Raw genomic sequence first — 16,216 nt, 5'->3', positions numbered from 1 at the left:
AAATAATCTGTGAGTAAATTTCACCGTTCCATTAGCAGATCGGTGCACTTTAGAAAAGTCTGTGAGCGGGTGTTGCGTGTTATTTCTTTGCTACGCAAAAGATAGGTGGGAGCACTTGATCAGCACACAGGGATTATATAAGCGAAAAGGGTGTTTAACTGGGCCAGCTCGTTCATTCTTCGAGCATCGTAGCAGCAGAACTTAAGGGACACGGACACATAAGGAGCTGCGTCCTCGTCCAGTCCTTTCTTCTGTGTCCGTGTCCCTTAAGTGTGCTGCTACAATCCTCGAACATTAGATAAGCCATTTCGCGGGCACTTTGATATGACGTTTGCATGCATATCCACAAATATATGCGACGAGATATCGGCTGCAACAGTAGTCTGAGCTGTTTCTTTTTGCATGCCGTTTTTTTGTGTTCATGACTATTTTCTGTGTTGACTGTTCTTGAAACTTCTTGCGCTGATGGATACATCATTCTTGGACTGTCTTACTAACAGTTCGTGCGCAATGTGGACTTTTTGTAGTGTCTCTTTTTCTGTCGTTAGCCTTTGAGAATTCGCCATTTAAATGCCTCTTGTCACGTCACAGTCGCGAATTGCTGGCGTATGTTGATTTGATGCGTTTTGTTAAATCTATTAAGAGTCTCTTTCTGACCAAACAGACAAGCAGCCATGCGAGACCCATCAAAAGAGGAAAGAAAAGGTTTAAAATACGGTATATTTATTAACTGGTAGGCCTTGCCCTTCTGGCTCTATTAACTACCGAGCAAGGACAGATGAGGTATCAGAGCGCAGTGACGTATGTCTGGCTTCGCGTTGCTTAACGGAAGCGCAGCACGTGATACGAGTGATACGATTTTACGGTCATCCGCCACAGCGCACCCGTTCGACTCGCGACTAGGAGAAGCACTGATGTACACAAGTAATGCGTGACTTTACGTAATGTAACGTCCCGAAGCTGTAGTTGCAGCATACCACGTAGCAGTTTGTTCACCGGACGCTTCGCGAAACTGCCGACTGCCGACAGCGAAAAGGCATGGAGTGAGACTTCTACGAGCGTACTAACTACGTAACTTCTGCGCCATTCCTGATACGTATGCTGCACAGTACTGTGCTTGCTGAGGATGCTTATTCCGCCGGGGGTTCTGCATAAACACTGACTATTCTTTGCCACCGGGCCACCACGCACTGTGTTGCATCAGTTACATGTTGTTTCCCTCTCTGCAGTTGCACAGCTTGTAAAACAGGCTAATAAAAGGATACTAAACCATGCGAGGTTTAAAATTGAGCGCTTCATGGTCTTGATGGCAGTGGCCTAAAGAGAAATCAGCTACACCAAAGCACGATGGCAACATTACGCTTCAGCGCTATCAACGCAAAGACGTTGTGCCCTGCGATTGATCAGTATAGATATGCATCCCAAGAACAGACGTTAACCATGTGAAAGTGTTTTTGCTATTAGGCATCTTCTGTGCTCTTCACAACAACACTCAACGAAATTGATGAACTGGAAACTAAGGGTTGAGGCATGCTTTCCAGGCTGTGCACCAGACGTACGGCCTTAATGCCATACGTCGGGCAGAAATTACGTAGTTAATATTGCATTAACAAAAAAACATAGAGAATATCAATATAACGTTTCTAAGGGTGTCTTGCACGAAATAAAAAATAATCTTGAGCAACAGAATCGCACATTGGCATGAAAACATAAATTTGTGAGATTTTATTAACTCCGACAATGTTGCCTCTACCTATCCGTCAACATATGCTGCGGTATATCGAGAGGGCAGTGAGGCGCAGTAAAAAGATTCCACTTTTCCCGAACCCCTCAGAGTTTCAGCCAAATGGCGACAGTGTAGGTGATCAAAATGTAGATCCTAAAACATCGCAGCAGTCGGCAGGCAGTAAAAATTTGCAGTGTATGTGGGGTGGTTTCTGACATGTAACATGAGTCAGTTGACAACGTGTAATTTTTACTGCTGTTTCTTGCCACTTCTGTGATAGTAGGCAATGTAATCTGGAGTTTGTAATGTTATGAGATAATATCTGATGCACGTAACTGCTGTGAAGAGCAGTAGCCGGCACCATACGTTGGGGCCAACATCTTCTTGTTTATTCATATCGGTAGAAAAAAATTATTCGGCTGATTTTGTTGGTGGATCTACTTCACTGCGCAATAACCATTCCTATAGGCCAAGCAAACTCACACGTCTTCAATCACAACAAAGAGCTACAGTTTTGTGCATTAGCGCAAGCTCTTGGGCCAGTCGGTGCATGGGTAACTTGAAAAAGGGTACCAGCGAAACACAAAGGACGCGCATACAAACAAAAGGCGTTAGACACAGACGGACGCTGGACTTTCAACTGTACTTGCAGGAATTCACATTGCCTTGCAGTTTTGTATCGATTTTCGTTACTGATGACGAGGCAAGGAGTACGACAAAACGTGAAACTACCTCCGTATGAGAAAATCCAGAACATAGAACAAAGCTAAACTGTCTAAACGAACTTTTTCGATAATGCCTAATTGAAATGCCCGAACAGGTTGCCCGAGGTTGCCTAGCTGCTGCAGAAAAATAATCTTTCACTCCTTCTCCTGCCGGTATTCAGCAGAGAGGCCACTCTTGTCTTTGGCACATAGGGGCAGCTGCTTTGAAATGTTCGCAATGCAAATGTGTTTCCGCGTTTGAAAAGTTCAAACGACCTTTTCGTTCCTCTTCGTCAATAGTAGAAGCCTCAAAAATGGTGCGCTACTGGCTTTCACAAGGAAGCACAAAAAACCATCTCAGATCGTATGTTTACATCTAACTGGTAGCTCAACAATATTGTTGACCGAATACATTTCCCGCAGTTCTCAGAGAATAGTATTGATATTTAATTTATCATGTATTTGTACATCATGAAGAGAAGAATTAAATCAATAAAAAAAAACTGACGCCCAGTCCTTCGTACCTTGCCAGGGTTAAGGAACATTTGTGAGAAACTTTTTTAGTACATAACTGAAGTTCGTTCTACTTGTAGTGGATACACTCGGCATTTTTCAGAACCAAAACAAGAATTCTGGTCTTGGTCATCCATTCCGAAAAAATCCCAAAGCTGGAGGCTCGAATTCTGACAAAGAACGAAGTTTTCAAGCAAAAACGTTTTCTTTTTATTCAGTATGTACAACACATAATCTGGAACGACCCACAGAAAAGCCTTTCTAGACAATGGAACAGTTGCTAGGAAAATAATTTTTTTTTCGCACAACCAAGGTTCTGAGCAAAACGCAATTTGAAGCTTTGTTTCAGAAATACTAGCTCAGAAGTCTTCCGCTGTATAATGTACACTGCGTTTTTTCTCTCGACTGCCTCTCAAGACAACTCCTTTTCTTCGCCTTTGCCTTTTCATTACTAACAGCAGAGGCCTGGAAGCCTGCTGTGGTGATTCTGTCATTGTCCATCCTGCCCAGCATGGCACTGTAAACGCTACTAGTGTGACACCGAGGCGATCAAGACTATCTTTTTATTATCGTTGCCTTCACTGCGATAACTGATTGCACCATTCGCAGCAGGTGTCACTGTGGATATTCAAATATGACTTCTGGACAGAACAAGAGAAAAAGAATGAAATAATTGGAAGGCGCGTTCGTCGTCACATGAGACACTTTCTACGGAGCTCAAATCTACATTAATCTTCAGAGAGTGCCCTCAAAACAGAACAGAACAGTCGGGAGCTCTCAGAAAAGCCAGAAATTGCGAAGCGCCCAAGTGGAATTGCGATATCTAGTTATATCTGATGCCCACATAAACGTAAACAACTGTTTCCCGCACAAAATATCGCAGAATTCTTACGGTGCGTATTCAAATAACGAATACACTCGAGTCATTAACATGATTCTAGATCCTTAGACAAGAAGCAGCCTTTAGGCTCTTCCAACTAAACGATAACTCAGGAACTCACTACGCATTATTGAGGCTTGCACGGTCAGTAAGCGATGTACCAAGGATAATAGAAGTTTTCACGTTCAAATAAAAAGAAACGCAATGCTGGTAGATTTTGGTACTCATACGCACTTAATCGCTTATTGACAAAACGGGACAAAATTGCATATTAAAGGAACAAAATACTCTGCATGGCACATTTCAAGAACTTTCTCAGTGCCAAAACAACCCGAATATAACAAGATGCGTTAAAATACGTGGCATCAAACTAACGTACCAGTGCCGAGGTTCGGGCGCGGAAGTTTAAAAGGAAAGCGTAACGTTATTTTCGTCCGGTAATATTGCTATTTGCCATGCAACGCGAAAGAAAATAGAAGCGTTAAGGAGTATACTTTGCTAGTCTAGCTTACTGTTTCTGTTAAAATCTTGACTAAATTTGAGCCCTGTGGTGTACTGCATGGCCCTTCACGGAGAACGAGTGCAAACATGTCCGATAGCAAGCTCTGAGGTGCGAGGGCTTGGTCGTAAATGAACAGTCCCACCAAGAAAGGTCATCGAGCATAAAAATTGCAGGGGAGTAGACTTCGCCATGGCGACAAGATTGTCCCAATGACACGCGCATGCACTCGAGGCGTAAGTGGAACGTTGATATTACGAATGCCCTCCCGGACGGTTCGCAGGTGCGATAAGCGAGGCGGTAGTGTGTGAAGATGTCCAAATGTTGCCGAAGTCAGGCCTGACATCTGCGATATTACACGTGGGCGGTGGCTCGTGGTGACAACGAGCGGTAAGCATGACGGAAGGGTGAGATGTGAAGGTGGGCATGGCTCGGTGCTCTGACCAATGTGGCAAAAGAAAGTTCGCCGATGCTCTGCCGATACAAGAGACAGATCCGGAGGAACAAAGCGGTTTGTTCTAATGAAATGAAAAGCGGCTCACACCAAGCATGCCGTGGTTAATAAAATTATGATCAGGATGACGACGTTTAGGATTGTTTTGCCAACGCAATGAGACTCGCAGCTATATTGGGAAACATCTTAGAAACACGTGGCTTTTTCGGATATCAACATAACTATAACAAGCCAATGGCTGGAGATCTAGTCTTGTCCTCCACGAAGCGCTATTTCTTTACGCGACGTGATTCCTTGTCCAGCTTTCCTTGCGAAACATCGTGCCTTGTACTACTATCTAAGCACGCATGTTTAATTGTGCTCCAATGTCATAACGGCAGTGCAGGTTGAAGTTGTTGCTGGCAAGTATTCCTTTGCGCAGTCGGTAGCAAATTCACTCGAGCGTTTCCCTTCGCGAGTAAATGCAACACCGACGCATCAACGTGTGCGAACACTAAAGAAGGAGGAGCAGAGTAGGAGAAAGTGGCACGGTTAAGCCCAACGGTGCTCGACTCGGCGTCACAAATTCAGCTTCATACTAAGGACACTAGAGGGGGAATCTGGCGCTGGTGACTGCGTGCGCCACCAGTGCGGCTTTTCAGCAGACCACGGCGATGACCACCTGTGCATGGGTCTGCCTGAACTTCTCCCTTCTCGATTAGAGAAGCAGTAAACGCTCTTACTAATCGTTTACCGCTAATCGATTGTGAGACGATTGCAAGCCTCATTAAGTGTTCAGCTTGCGCACTTCAGTAGTTTTGGTTCTATAATAAGGCCAAAGACAATAATTTAGAACGTCACTTTCAGCTTACAAACGGAAACCGTGGCAAGCTTCCGGCTTTCCCCAGAAAATGAGAAAGGCTGAAACAGAGAATGGCAAACCAAAGCAGCGCGGCTATGCAGCCACCCGTACAATTTCAACAATTCATTTTTTTTGCTCTGCAGCTAAGCACAAATTGTGAAATCGATTTCGACGCATTTTACACAGACAATTAGAGGTTTCCATGCTGTGTGCATGATCAGTATTTATTTCATTTGAAAACGCAGAATGGGGCATCTCGTACGCTGAGTAAACTTGAAAAAAAAAAACACTTTTTTTGGCATGGATAGGCGGGCGTTTAATCATGTCGCACACTCACCGCATCTAAATCATGTGCAAACTTATGTACGAAAAAGTTATTACGCATGTTCAGTGTTGCTAAATAACATCTATATAAATCTGATGATGTGCAGAATCGTAACTGCTGCATGTAATTTATGTGGATGAAACAACGCACTGAAAGGAATTCATTGCTACCCGCTGTGGTTGCTCAGTGGCTATGGTGTAAAACCCCAAATATTATTATTATTAATTCGTTGCGAACGCGATACGTTTCGAATACTCCCAGGGGACGTTGGGACGTCAGCATACATCAGAAGTGAACCGTAACCGTTATAAAAAGCCAGCAGAGCGTTCTCTCAAAAAGGTTCTCGTGAAATTTTCGATAGGTCCATGTACCTTCAAATCCCAGGGAAGCTGAAATGTAGTGTCGCTAAGTGTGCCTTCGATAATCTTAATGTGCTACTTTTTAGCTTAGTCCAACTATATGAACGGCAGGTAACCATTATAATATTGTCATTAGCGCGGCTTTACTCTGGAACTCTTCCCCGTGTGATCACTAATCTCTGATAATCCCACTGCAGATGTGACTGTGCTGTTTCGAATAATTATAACGTCGTCAAGAGTTAGCAGAAATTGCATCAACTGGATTCACGACGCTTTCCGTTGGCAGAGCAGCTGATCATAGAGAATGTTCTGGATTGTTAGATCTCCTGCTGCTTAGATGTACTCAAAGTCGCCAGATTCTGGCTCCCAAGGACCCAACAGAGAAACGCCACCAAACCTGCACAAGAACTTGGTAATCTCAATTTATTTTTTTCCTGCGTCATACGTCAACATTTTTCTTTTCTCGTTTTCGATTCTTTAGTTTATAAAAAAGAACGTCTCTAAAGCCACGTCTGTGGCGTCATGATGCGAATTCATAATTTCCCGGCCTCGCGGTGTCTACCATAGCTGCGAGATCGATCCAGCGAGGACGTCGAAACCCGGAAGTTAAAGCGGCAATGTAACTTTGAGATCACTGTTGTGGAGAAACGCGCACTTAGCGGTTTCGGAAGTGATGCCGCAGCTAGCCACATAAATATGGTGAGCGAAGATTTTGAACACTAGCTTCACGGTGAAAAGCTCGCCTCTCATGCGGTGTACTGAAGCTCGATTAATGCTTAGTGTGAATGAAACTTTTGATGGTGCACGTTTCACAGGGCAAAAAAGCATGTATCTTTCTATCTTCTTATAGATTGCTGTTAGCTCTTTGTTAGCTCTAATATATACCGTTCAAGGCTTTCAAACATGCTATTATTTTGTGGTAAATCCCTCTGACTGGACAGCGTGTGAAGTGGACATTCAAGAACTGGTGCTGGGATCTGTCTTCGCTATTAGCTTACGAAGAGACCACCAAATGTAGCGGTAGTCCTTGAAGACGAAGAACAGGTAGACCCCTTGGGAACCAACCAAAACGTTCACGATGGATTCGATGATTGTGCTGTGGACGAAAGAACCGGCAAGGGCGACGGCCCAGGGCGCGCCCATGATGATGGCCAGGCGAACGAAAAGCGCAAGGTTGGTCCGTTGTTGACCGTGCTTCAAAGTGTCACCGCTTCGGGTCTTTGAGTTGGCGTCCGCGCCGTCAGCTGCAGAAGACGTCGTGCGAATGTAGTGCACAGTGTGCAAGTATAGAATCAGGCAGAACAGCACTAGCGACGCCATGGGCAGTAAGAAGTAGACCACAAGGCCCCAGAAGGAGCCGATGAAGCATATAGGATCGCCGTAGTTGGGAGATAGCACCGATTGAGGAGCAGTCTGATCCACGGTCAAAGCGGCGCTGACCACCAGTAAGGGCGCGCCCCAGGAAAGAAGAGAGTACAAGGCCAGTGTGTTCCTGCTGGTCGAGGACACCTGGACGGTGGTCAGGCTTTTCCAGATGTCAAAGGACAGCACGCACGTCCACAAGAATGTGCTGAGGAAGCTGTAATGGGCAAACACCGCGCCGGCGAAGCAAACGGATTCCTCAAGTTCCACGCACTTTGTGAAGAGGAAGAGCATTTGAGCGACTAGCAGCGTCACTGCCAGGCACATCGTGCAAGAGGACGAAGAGCTTCGGGCCTCCTTGTAGGCACAGAACACAACGAGCTTCAGTATGATGAAAGATATCGAGATAGATGTGCAGAGAAACGCGACGTAGTGCTGCACACCGTTTTTGCTTGGCCTCTCCGACCTGTATCTGCTTGGAAATTCTGGTTCCGTAGAACGTGCCCCGCCTTCTGCAATGTCGTGTTGCATCCCGGAGCTATGATGTCTTTTTGAGACGTCCCGAGAGCGCCGGATGTAGCAGCGGCCATCGTGAAGGGCGTAACATGCAGGTGTCCTCATCACCGGTTTTAACAAGCCGCTTAGCTGAGACGTCTGTACGCCTTGGCGTAGCGCCACAGGGCGATGGACGGTCGGACTGCAAGACAAGCGCGACATGTTTACCCCGTTACACAAGGCACAGTAGACGTTCTTGAACGCCGGTGAGCCTGGAATGTTAGCGTCCCGGACTGGTGCGTAGTACATCTGGCATTTTCGGGAAACGACCTCGGAAACGTTCTCCGAGCATGTGTTGACAGTCGCGCCTTGATTACAGGGCCTCAGGTGAAGCGATGCATCACTTTGGGCGACTCTTGGGGGAAGCATGTGGACGCCGCGGTCTAGTCTGTGCTCCACTACACTCCAGAAGATTGTATTCGCCACGTCCTTGTTACACTTGGCACAGAAACCATTCCTGGAATCAGAGAGGATAAAATTAATTCAGGGAGACTAGCTTGTCCGGGTGGCGTGGTGTCATCATACTCAATAGAATGTCCTTCGGAACTAAATCGTCTGTTGTTATCACGCACGCATAGAGAGTACGCCTATTTCTTGGATTACGTGCAAATGGAATAGTTGCACCACTTGTTTTATAGAAGTGTCATGAATTAGTTGCCAGGAAACAGCTAGTGACCGCACGTAGCATCACAAAAGAGACGTAAAAAGAAATAAAATAACATGAGTTGCCATATGAACATACACAACGTCCATTTGGCACTGCATAGAAGCGTAGATTGATAGTGAAGAGAATGAAAAGCTAACAGGCTTACATCAAAAGGCACACACATCTACACCTCTTCTGCAGCTCAGACAGACGTAAGCTTAACCGGGTGAATTGTAACAGCTCTAACGCATGCGATGCTCACAAGAGCTTACAGCAGAATGAATCCGTGCTATTTTTCCAAGTAGCTATCTTGTAGGGACTGCTAGTCTTTTTTTCATTTGTTTACACAGAACAATTGAATTGGACTACTCATATTATTTGCATTTCTTTGTCTATCCTTCTTTGCAAAATACGATACTGTAGTAAGCGTGGTTGGGCCATGAGTCTGAACTTGAATGTAAACCAAAGCTCTATTGTACAAAGATGCTACGCAAATTAGTGGAGGCACAGAACTCACCGGTATGTGACACCAGTAACGCTTGTGGCCGGAATGATGTAAAAATTATCCGTAAAGGACTCCGGTCTTTCGCACGCATCTCGCACGTCGTCGTTAGGCCAGGTTGCGGAGCAACCAGTGACCATGTTGACGTGAATTTTCGTCGTCGCTGAGACTTGTACTTCGATGCACGATGCCCTGGGCATCTGTGCCACGGGAGTTGTGGTAAACGCGACGTTCCAGCAACAGTCACCGTAGGCTCTGCAGTTGGGTGCGCAGGAGCACGTCACCACGTACGTGTTCGCGCTGCAGCCGATCAGCTCTTGCGAGCAGCCGTGCAATTGCGCAGGGCAGTTGGTGAGCGTCCGAGGAACGGTTTCTGGTAGGTCCTGGTGCGTCCACTCGGACATCGTCAGTGACAAACTCTCGTTGCATGGTATCTGCATGCTTGACGACTTGAGCGTGAAGAGCCCTGCCACCATGTGGGCCGAGACGAACCACGATATCCACGAGAGGAATGTCATCGTATAATGTGGTAAGACTGAAACCTTGGGCAGCCCTTTCTGGGGACAAAAAGAAAGAGTAGGAAAGAAGTTGTGTGAGAGGGCACTCACCAAGGTAAGGTGTTGCTTCTTGCGCAAAAGGCAGAACAGAATTAAAGATAAAGTAGATTGTGAACGAACAACAATCCCGTATCTTTCAGTGCAGTATGCAATTTTCAATGTCAGTGGGGTACCTCTTCGATAACGAGTGTTACTTACCTCCAACGGCTTTTGCAAGAACACACTGCCTTTGTATCGCATGACTCAAGCCTGCAACGAAAAAAGGTCACTCAATGAGCACCGATAAGACAGATGACACTTTCTGCAAAAATGCTAATCGGTGGCGTAGTGAGCTCCTTACCGGAAACAAATGGCGTCGCTAGGGGACAAGGCAACCATCCCTGTTACTTGGGACTTCTTTAGCCTTCTTCTGTGTTCGAAGTTTGCTCAGCGGCGTCACGCTGAAACACCTTCAGCTCCGCAATGTTGAGCGCTGCACCGAAGCTTTCAACCCCACGCTTGAAGCCAAGGTCACCGCCGACTGAAGTACTTGAAAACTGTTGTAGAACTTCCGTGCACTACATAAGCGCAACGTTCTCAGCATCAGTCAGTCCTCATTGCAACGGTATACCATTAGAGCTGAATCCTTTGTCACGTACGCGTTCTTTCAGGGCGGGGGACCCTTACGATGCGTCTGCGGTCGGGTGGGACAAGCCCTACGGAAAATGGGCGGCCGGCTGTGAAAGCAAACCCCTCTACCGGATTTGGGGAAAGGGTACTACGCTACGAGAGCTCTCTGCGTAGCGTCGAATAGCAAAAGCTCTCAGGGCACAGATTGGCTAGAAGCAGATAAGACGATGAACCGGAACCTTGCCTTCTATTTTTATTTCTCGTTCACCGAAGCTCGTCCGTCTAGATAAGAATCGGAATAACACCTTATGGCAGGTGCGCCTGCGTGCTTTAGTTTCGCGTAACTTCTCCTCAATTGTCATCGCGTTAATCTCTAATGCGGAGCAGGCCTACTTGTTTACGGCTAGCAGACGGGCTAGGCGTGACATAATGGTGTTTTTCGCCATGTGTAAAGACAAAATTGATCGGAAAGAACAATTCGCGCAAAAACGTTGCAGTATGCAGCCATGGCCCAAGGCTGTGTTTTGTTCGTGCTGCATCGCACCGTTCGGCACCACAGTTGCGTCCAAGTTGCTGCTGTCTCCTTTACTTACGTCAAGGTCACCTTCAGACCTGGCCAAATTTAACTGAATCCAGAGCGGTGCCAGCGCCGAAGTTTTAACTCTCCCTCAAGTCTCCCCGTAGGATATGGCGGGAAACAAAATTTCCAAAAGATCAGTTAAGACTACAAGAAAGTTCTCTAGTCTGTGCTGAAACCGTGGCCACGGGCATATTTTCATCAATATTAATATGTAACCCTTGAAGATGATTCACGTGACATCGCGTTTGCTCGCAAAATGCCGTAGCCTATGTGGAAAGCAGGTGAAACGTGCTGTACTGCCGCATAGCTGCTCCTATGTAAGGACTTGTAACATATTTTAGTCGAAGACTTCTAAGAGTATTCGCAAACTTTTAAAACTCTGATGCGCAGTAATGTTCAGAAAAAGAAGCAGTTACCATTTTTTTCTAAGAAAACGAAACTTTCTTTGCCTCTTGTCGTCCTTTTGGGGTTGCTCTTGCTACTGAAGCCTTGCTGAGCAACCCATTTCGGCCACCAAGAATGGCCCACCCGGGTAGATGACCAAATCCACAAGTTGCTACTGGCTGTTGTCTTGCCAAGTAGACACCAACATGTCCCATTGGGTCATGGAGTTGTGTGCAAATACGCAAATTTTCTCGTATATTGAGGGCGGCCTTCAAGATATAGCGAAAAGGAAGAGCACGGAAAATGAGGCTCCAACGCACGTGTTGGAACACGTATAAGGGGAGTTTTACCGAAGTGGTTCGCTAAATCCTTTATAAGCAACTGCAATGCATATGATGGTATTTTCTTTCTTCCATAGCAAAGTCAAACCTTGCGTAATGTTTATATTGATTGATCCACCACTCAGGTGACGACATTATTCCGATGCAAGTTTGTTATGTTAATGCGCTACACTGTTCGCAAGTAAATGAGGAAACGGAAGCACCACGTTAGGAGGATTGAAAGTATCAGATGTGAAGGCGGCGATGTCACGAAGACGATAGATCGCTACTCGGGGAAAGAAAAGACTACAAAGCCACTATGTTCCTGCTACAAGAGATTGTAGCAGGAACACGTTGGCCTGGAAATGCACGCCTTTCCAAAGTACGATGACTTGTCGACGGAAGAATGGCGATGACAGGTGTATGGTGCGCAGAAATGGGCGACACGTATGGAGCTTCGTTTACGGATGATCGTGATCATGCTTAACCAACACGCCCAACTATCCATCCTTACTCCGTTTACGGATTCTGTTTTTTCTTTTGTCACAGGCTAACCTATGCCCATTCTGAAGGACTTACGTGTCTCTTTGTCCGTGTTTTTGCACGCGGCGCAGCCCATATTTATCGAACGAACTAACGAGCCGAAGCCAAAGTTCTATAGCTATCCACCATGGCCATGGCATTGCGCTGCAGAGCTCGAGGGTCCGGGTTCGGCCGTGGTCGCTGCATTTCGATGGGGGGGAGGAATGCTAACACTCTCGTTATCTTAGATTTAGGTGCACGGAAAATAACAACAAGTGGTAAAAAAAAGAATCCGGTATCGCTCACATGGCATGCCTCACAATCAGATCATCATTCTGGCCTGTAAAAATCCAGAATCTTCCTTTTTTATTTAAGGTTTAGCGTGAACAGCTGAAATTCATGAAACTTTGCTTGAAGCTACTGCTGCCTAGCTAACCTGAACTTCGCGTCATTCACACTAAAACAATGAGTTGGACTGCGTGTTCTGCCACCACCTATGAAGCGCACAGAAACAGCGTACAGCTTCGAGATAGGATAGCTGAATACAAAAGTATTCCACACAACAGAAACGGATGACGGTCGTCCCGGCCTGCGTAGCAAAAATGACGCGTTTTCGTACCTCACGTGTGTTCTTCTTGGTGTTCTTTCGAGACGAGCAAGTAAGTTCCTGACACGAATGCAAGGGTGAAGGCGATATCAAGTTTGATGACGGCCGGGTGGATTTTTCTTTGGGAATGTTAAAAATCGGACTACTAGACGAGCTGGAGTAGCTGAAATAATGTATGTATGTATGTATGTATGTATGTATGTATGTATGTATGTATGTATGTATGTATGTATGTATGTATGTATGTATGTATGTATGTATGTATGTATGTATGTATGTATGTATGTATGTATGTATGTATGTATGTATGTATGTATGTATGTATGTGTGTGTGTATGTGTGCATGCATGCATGCATGCATGCATATATGTATATATGTATGTATGTATGTATGTGTGTGTGTGTGTGCGTGCGTGCGTGTGTGTGTGTGTGTGTGTGTGTGTGTGCGTGCGTGCGTGCGTGTATGTATGTATGTATGTATGTATACAAACAATTGATATCGCCCATCTTAAGTTGCCTTCCAATTGCTTGCCGACCTGTTGCGATGCGTGATGACAGTTAAAAGCTGCGCACACAGATTTACGCCTCTCGATAACCACGCGAGGCGCCAGATTAGAAGACCGTGCGGCGTCACAACAAAAAGGCGCGCACGTATGCTAATGCAAAGCGCGAACTAATTTCCCGGGCGACGAGATTGCCCCGGCGGCACGCGCACTCGAGCCTCAAGTGGACGATATGCCATTGACTTGGCCTTTCGGCAGCGTCGAGTGCCGATAAGCGAGACGGAAACACACGATACGCTGCCAAATGTCAGTGGTACGTAGGGCTTCGATGTCACCTGTCGCTTGATACATCCGTTATAGTACAGAAACCACGTAATGTTTCCTGCTGAAAATTGCTGCAAAAAAGAAAGGTTGCTGCAGAAAACCGCTACAGAAAATTGCTGAACCACACACGATTACAGGGCAGCCACTGTGTTCATACGTCCGCAAAGTTTCACGAGGTTCCCGCCTCCCGAGGTATATCTGAATCTCGATCTGACCTCAACCTCACAAAGCGAGGTTAGATTGAGGTGAAGGTTGGCGACTGGTGAAAATCTTGCGAGTGAGGCTTTCTGGTCAATGTTTTTTGACAGCTGCTCACGTGTATGCCTGCTCCTCCTGAACGAATGAGTCCATGGTATTCCTTAGAAGTTGCACGTCTACATTTAAATATTGGCCCCCAAAAGTTTCTGCAAGTAATTTGATTATGTGTGCTTTCTTCTCTCTCTTTTCATCATTTTCTAATGTTTAAAAGCTGCCTTGCGCGAAACAAACCTTCAGTTGGAAGTAGGGGCTCCAACTAATGTCCTGTTTAGTCCCGTTCTTAGAGCTATTTGTTTTCAAGGTCATGCACCAACGAGCTCACGAACGCGCGTCATTATCGTCGAGATTATTTGCAGGCACAAAGTGCAAAGGATGCCGGGAGATCGCAAAATATGACGAAGCATGGTGCAATTACTGTTGACGAGTAACCAACCGCGCTCGTTAGTGAAAATGTGAGGTTTTTTTTCCCAGTCAGTAATACCTTCAAATATGTAGAACAAGTGTGTATAATTATGGGCGAATTGTGAAAAAATCTGCGTTTCCCTAAACAGTGATTTAGTTGACGTGCCATTTGGGCGATTGAGTCTTACCACAGTGCGTCCGTTCCAAACTACAGTGATTTTTGTTTACTTCTCACAATGCTGGGATTTAAAAGAAATTACATCTATAAAAATGAATAAAAATACAGACAACAGTTGGAGGGCGCCATTTTACGCAACGCTCATTTGGAGCGGCAATAAACCTTTCCTTCTTTCACTCTTTGTTTAGAGTGAGAGCCAGTGAGTGAAAATTCAGCGATTTCAGCGGGAGTGTAGCAGACCAAAAAGGCGATTTCCGCAGCTGGCGTCACTGGAACGCCGTCCCCAGTGCCACCACCCGCTACGCACGATGCCTGTAGTTTGTCTAAGCCATAGGACACCTTAACACCACATGATTCTCAGAGCCACCGATCTCCGCGTGATATTTTAGTTGGTTGTGAGTTGTGATGTGTTTTGCGTATCTTGTGTAACTGTGTTCTGAACTAAGCACATCGTTTCATTTTCCGCACAATCCTTCTAGAGTAGCATGCTAGACGTGTCGCAAGGCAAACCTCGCCAGGGTCCATTACACAGCCTTCTCTCTTTCTTCCTCTCGTGCTTTACAGCTAGAACCTTCCATGATCAAACATTTCCTTGAAGTCTTACTTAATTTGCTCTATTGTGGCTTTGGGCCACCTGTATGATAGGCATTAGAGCATGTTCACATAAGTTTGTACATGGAAAACACATTAGAATTCGAATACCCGACCAGGAGCCCTGGAAAACGATATTGTCACGTTGTAGTGACTCTGAAGAAGATAAAAAAACTGTCTATTCCGAAGCTAAGCTCTTTGTTGGGCGAACCTGTGCCCAGTTAGCCAGGCCACACTCAAAACGCAGTGATAGTCGCGAGCACAGTCGGCTATCATCGGAATCTGATCTGCGGGTCAAACACGTCGCCTTTTGCACATGACTCGTGGAACGTTCCAACGTAATCGCTGGCGCCTGGGTACCTTCTCAAAGTACTGCACAATTTGCGTCGCGCATACTGATTACAGAAAGTTCGGCGACAACACACACAGCAGATAGAATCAACGATAACATTCGAGAAAGTTCCACATCATGCAGGCTGAATTGAGCTGATCAATAACTTTAGGTTAGCGGGTGAATTACAGTCCCAGGAAAAAATGGGAAGTAAGTACACGTGTACTTATTGAGGTTGAAAATCTAACAACTTCAATAATAAGGTTAAGGCTCGATGAGATGATGGAGGTTGGATCCTAGCCTCACCTCAACCTCAATAAGGACGCTCAGGTGACGTCGGCGGTGGCCCCTTAAAGTCGAAGTGAAGGCACCCAACCTCAGTGGATGAGGTTGAGTGAGGTCGTAGAATATGATTGAAGGCTGAATTGAGATTAAGCAAGACGAGTTTGTTTGACCACCTTTGTTCGTCAGTCCTAGTAAACGACCAGGATACCTTTTGTTTACTAATTGCGTGGTTCAACAGAGAATAACAAACAAACAAGTTGTAAACTTTGGGCAAGTTTGATTTTGGAGATGAACACTTTCCCAATGTCTTGCTGCACGAGCCTCTTCATGCCGATTTTGAACCGGACGCTTAGGGCGCAGAGGTTGGCATAGCCGAGGAAGCGAGAAATTTTTTGCAAC

General features: G+C 45.8%; 1 protein-coding gene across 1 annotated transcript; it reads right to left on the bottom strand.

Annotated features, from left to right (window-relative positions):
• Window positions 1–5,822: 5,822 nt before the first annotated feature.
• Window positions 5,823–10,647, bottom strand: LOC142557256 (uncharacterized). The gene is made up of 4 exons (XM_075668964.1): window positions 10,264–10,647; window positions 10,122–10,172; window positions 9,382–9,923; window positions 5,823–8,675 (listed from the first exon to the last, which is right to left on the bottom strand). Exons 2-4 carry the CDS (start codon window positions 10,161–10,163, stop codon window positions 7,259–7,261), a joined length of 2,001 nt encoding a protein of 666 aa, XP_075525079.1. The 5' UTR covers window positions 10,164–10,172; window positions 10,264–10,647; the 3' UTR covers window positions 5,823–7,258.
• Window positions 10,648–16,216: the final 5,569 nt, after the last annotated feature.

The sequence above is a fragment of the Dermacentor variabilis genome, chromosome 9, assembly GCF_050947875.1.
Source record: "Dermacentor variabilis isolate Ectoservices chromosome 9, ASM5094787v1, whole genome shotgun sequence".
NCBI lineage: Eukaryota > Metazoa > Arthropoda > Arachnida > Ixodida > Ixodidae > Dermacentor > Dermacentor variabilis.
The sequence above is the reverse complement of the archived record's forward strand: the minus strand, read 5'-3'. Positions and strand labels throughout refer to the sequence as shown.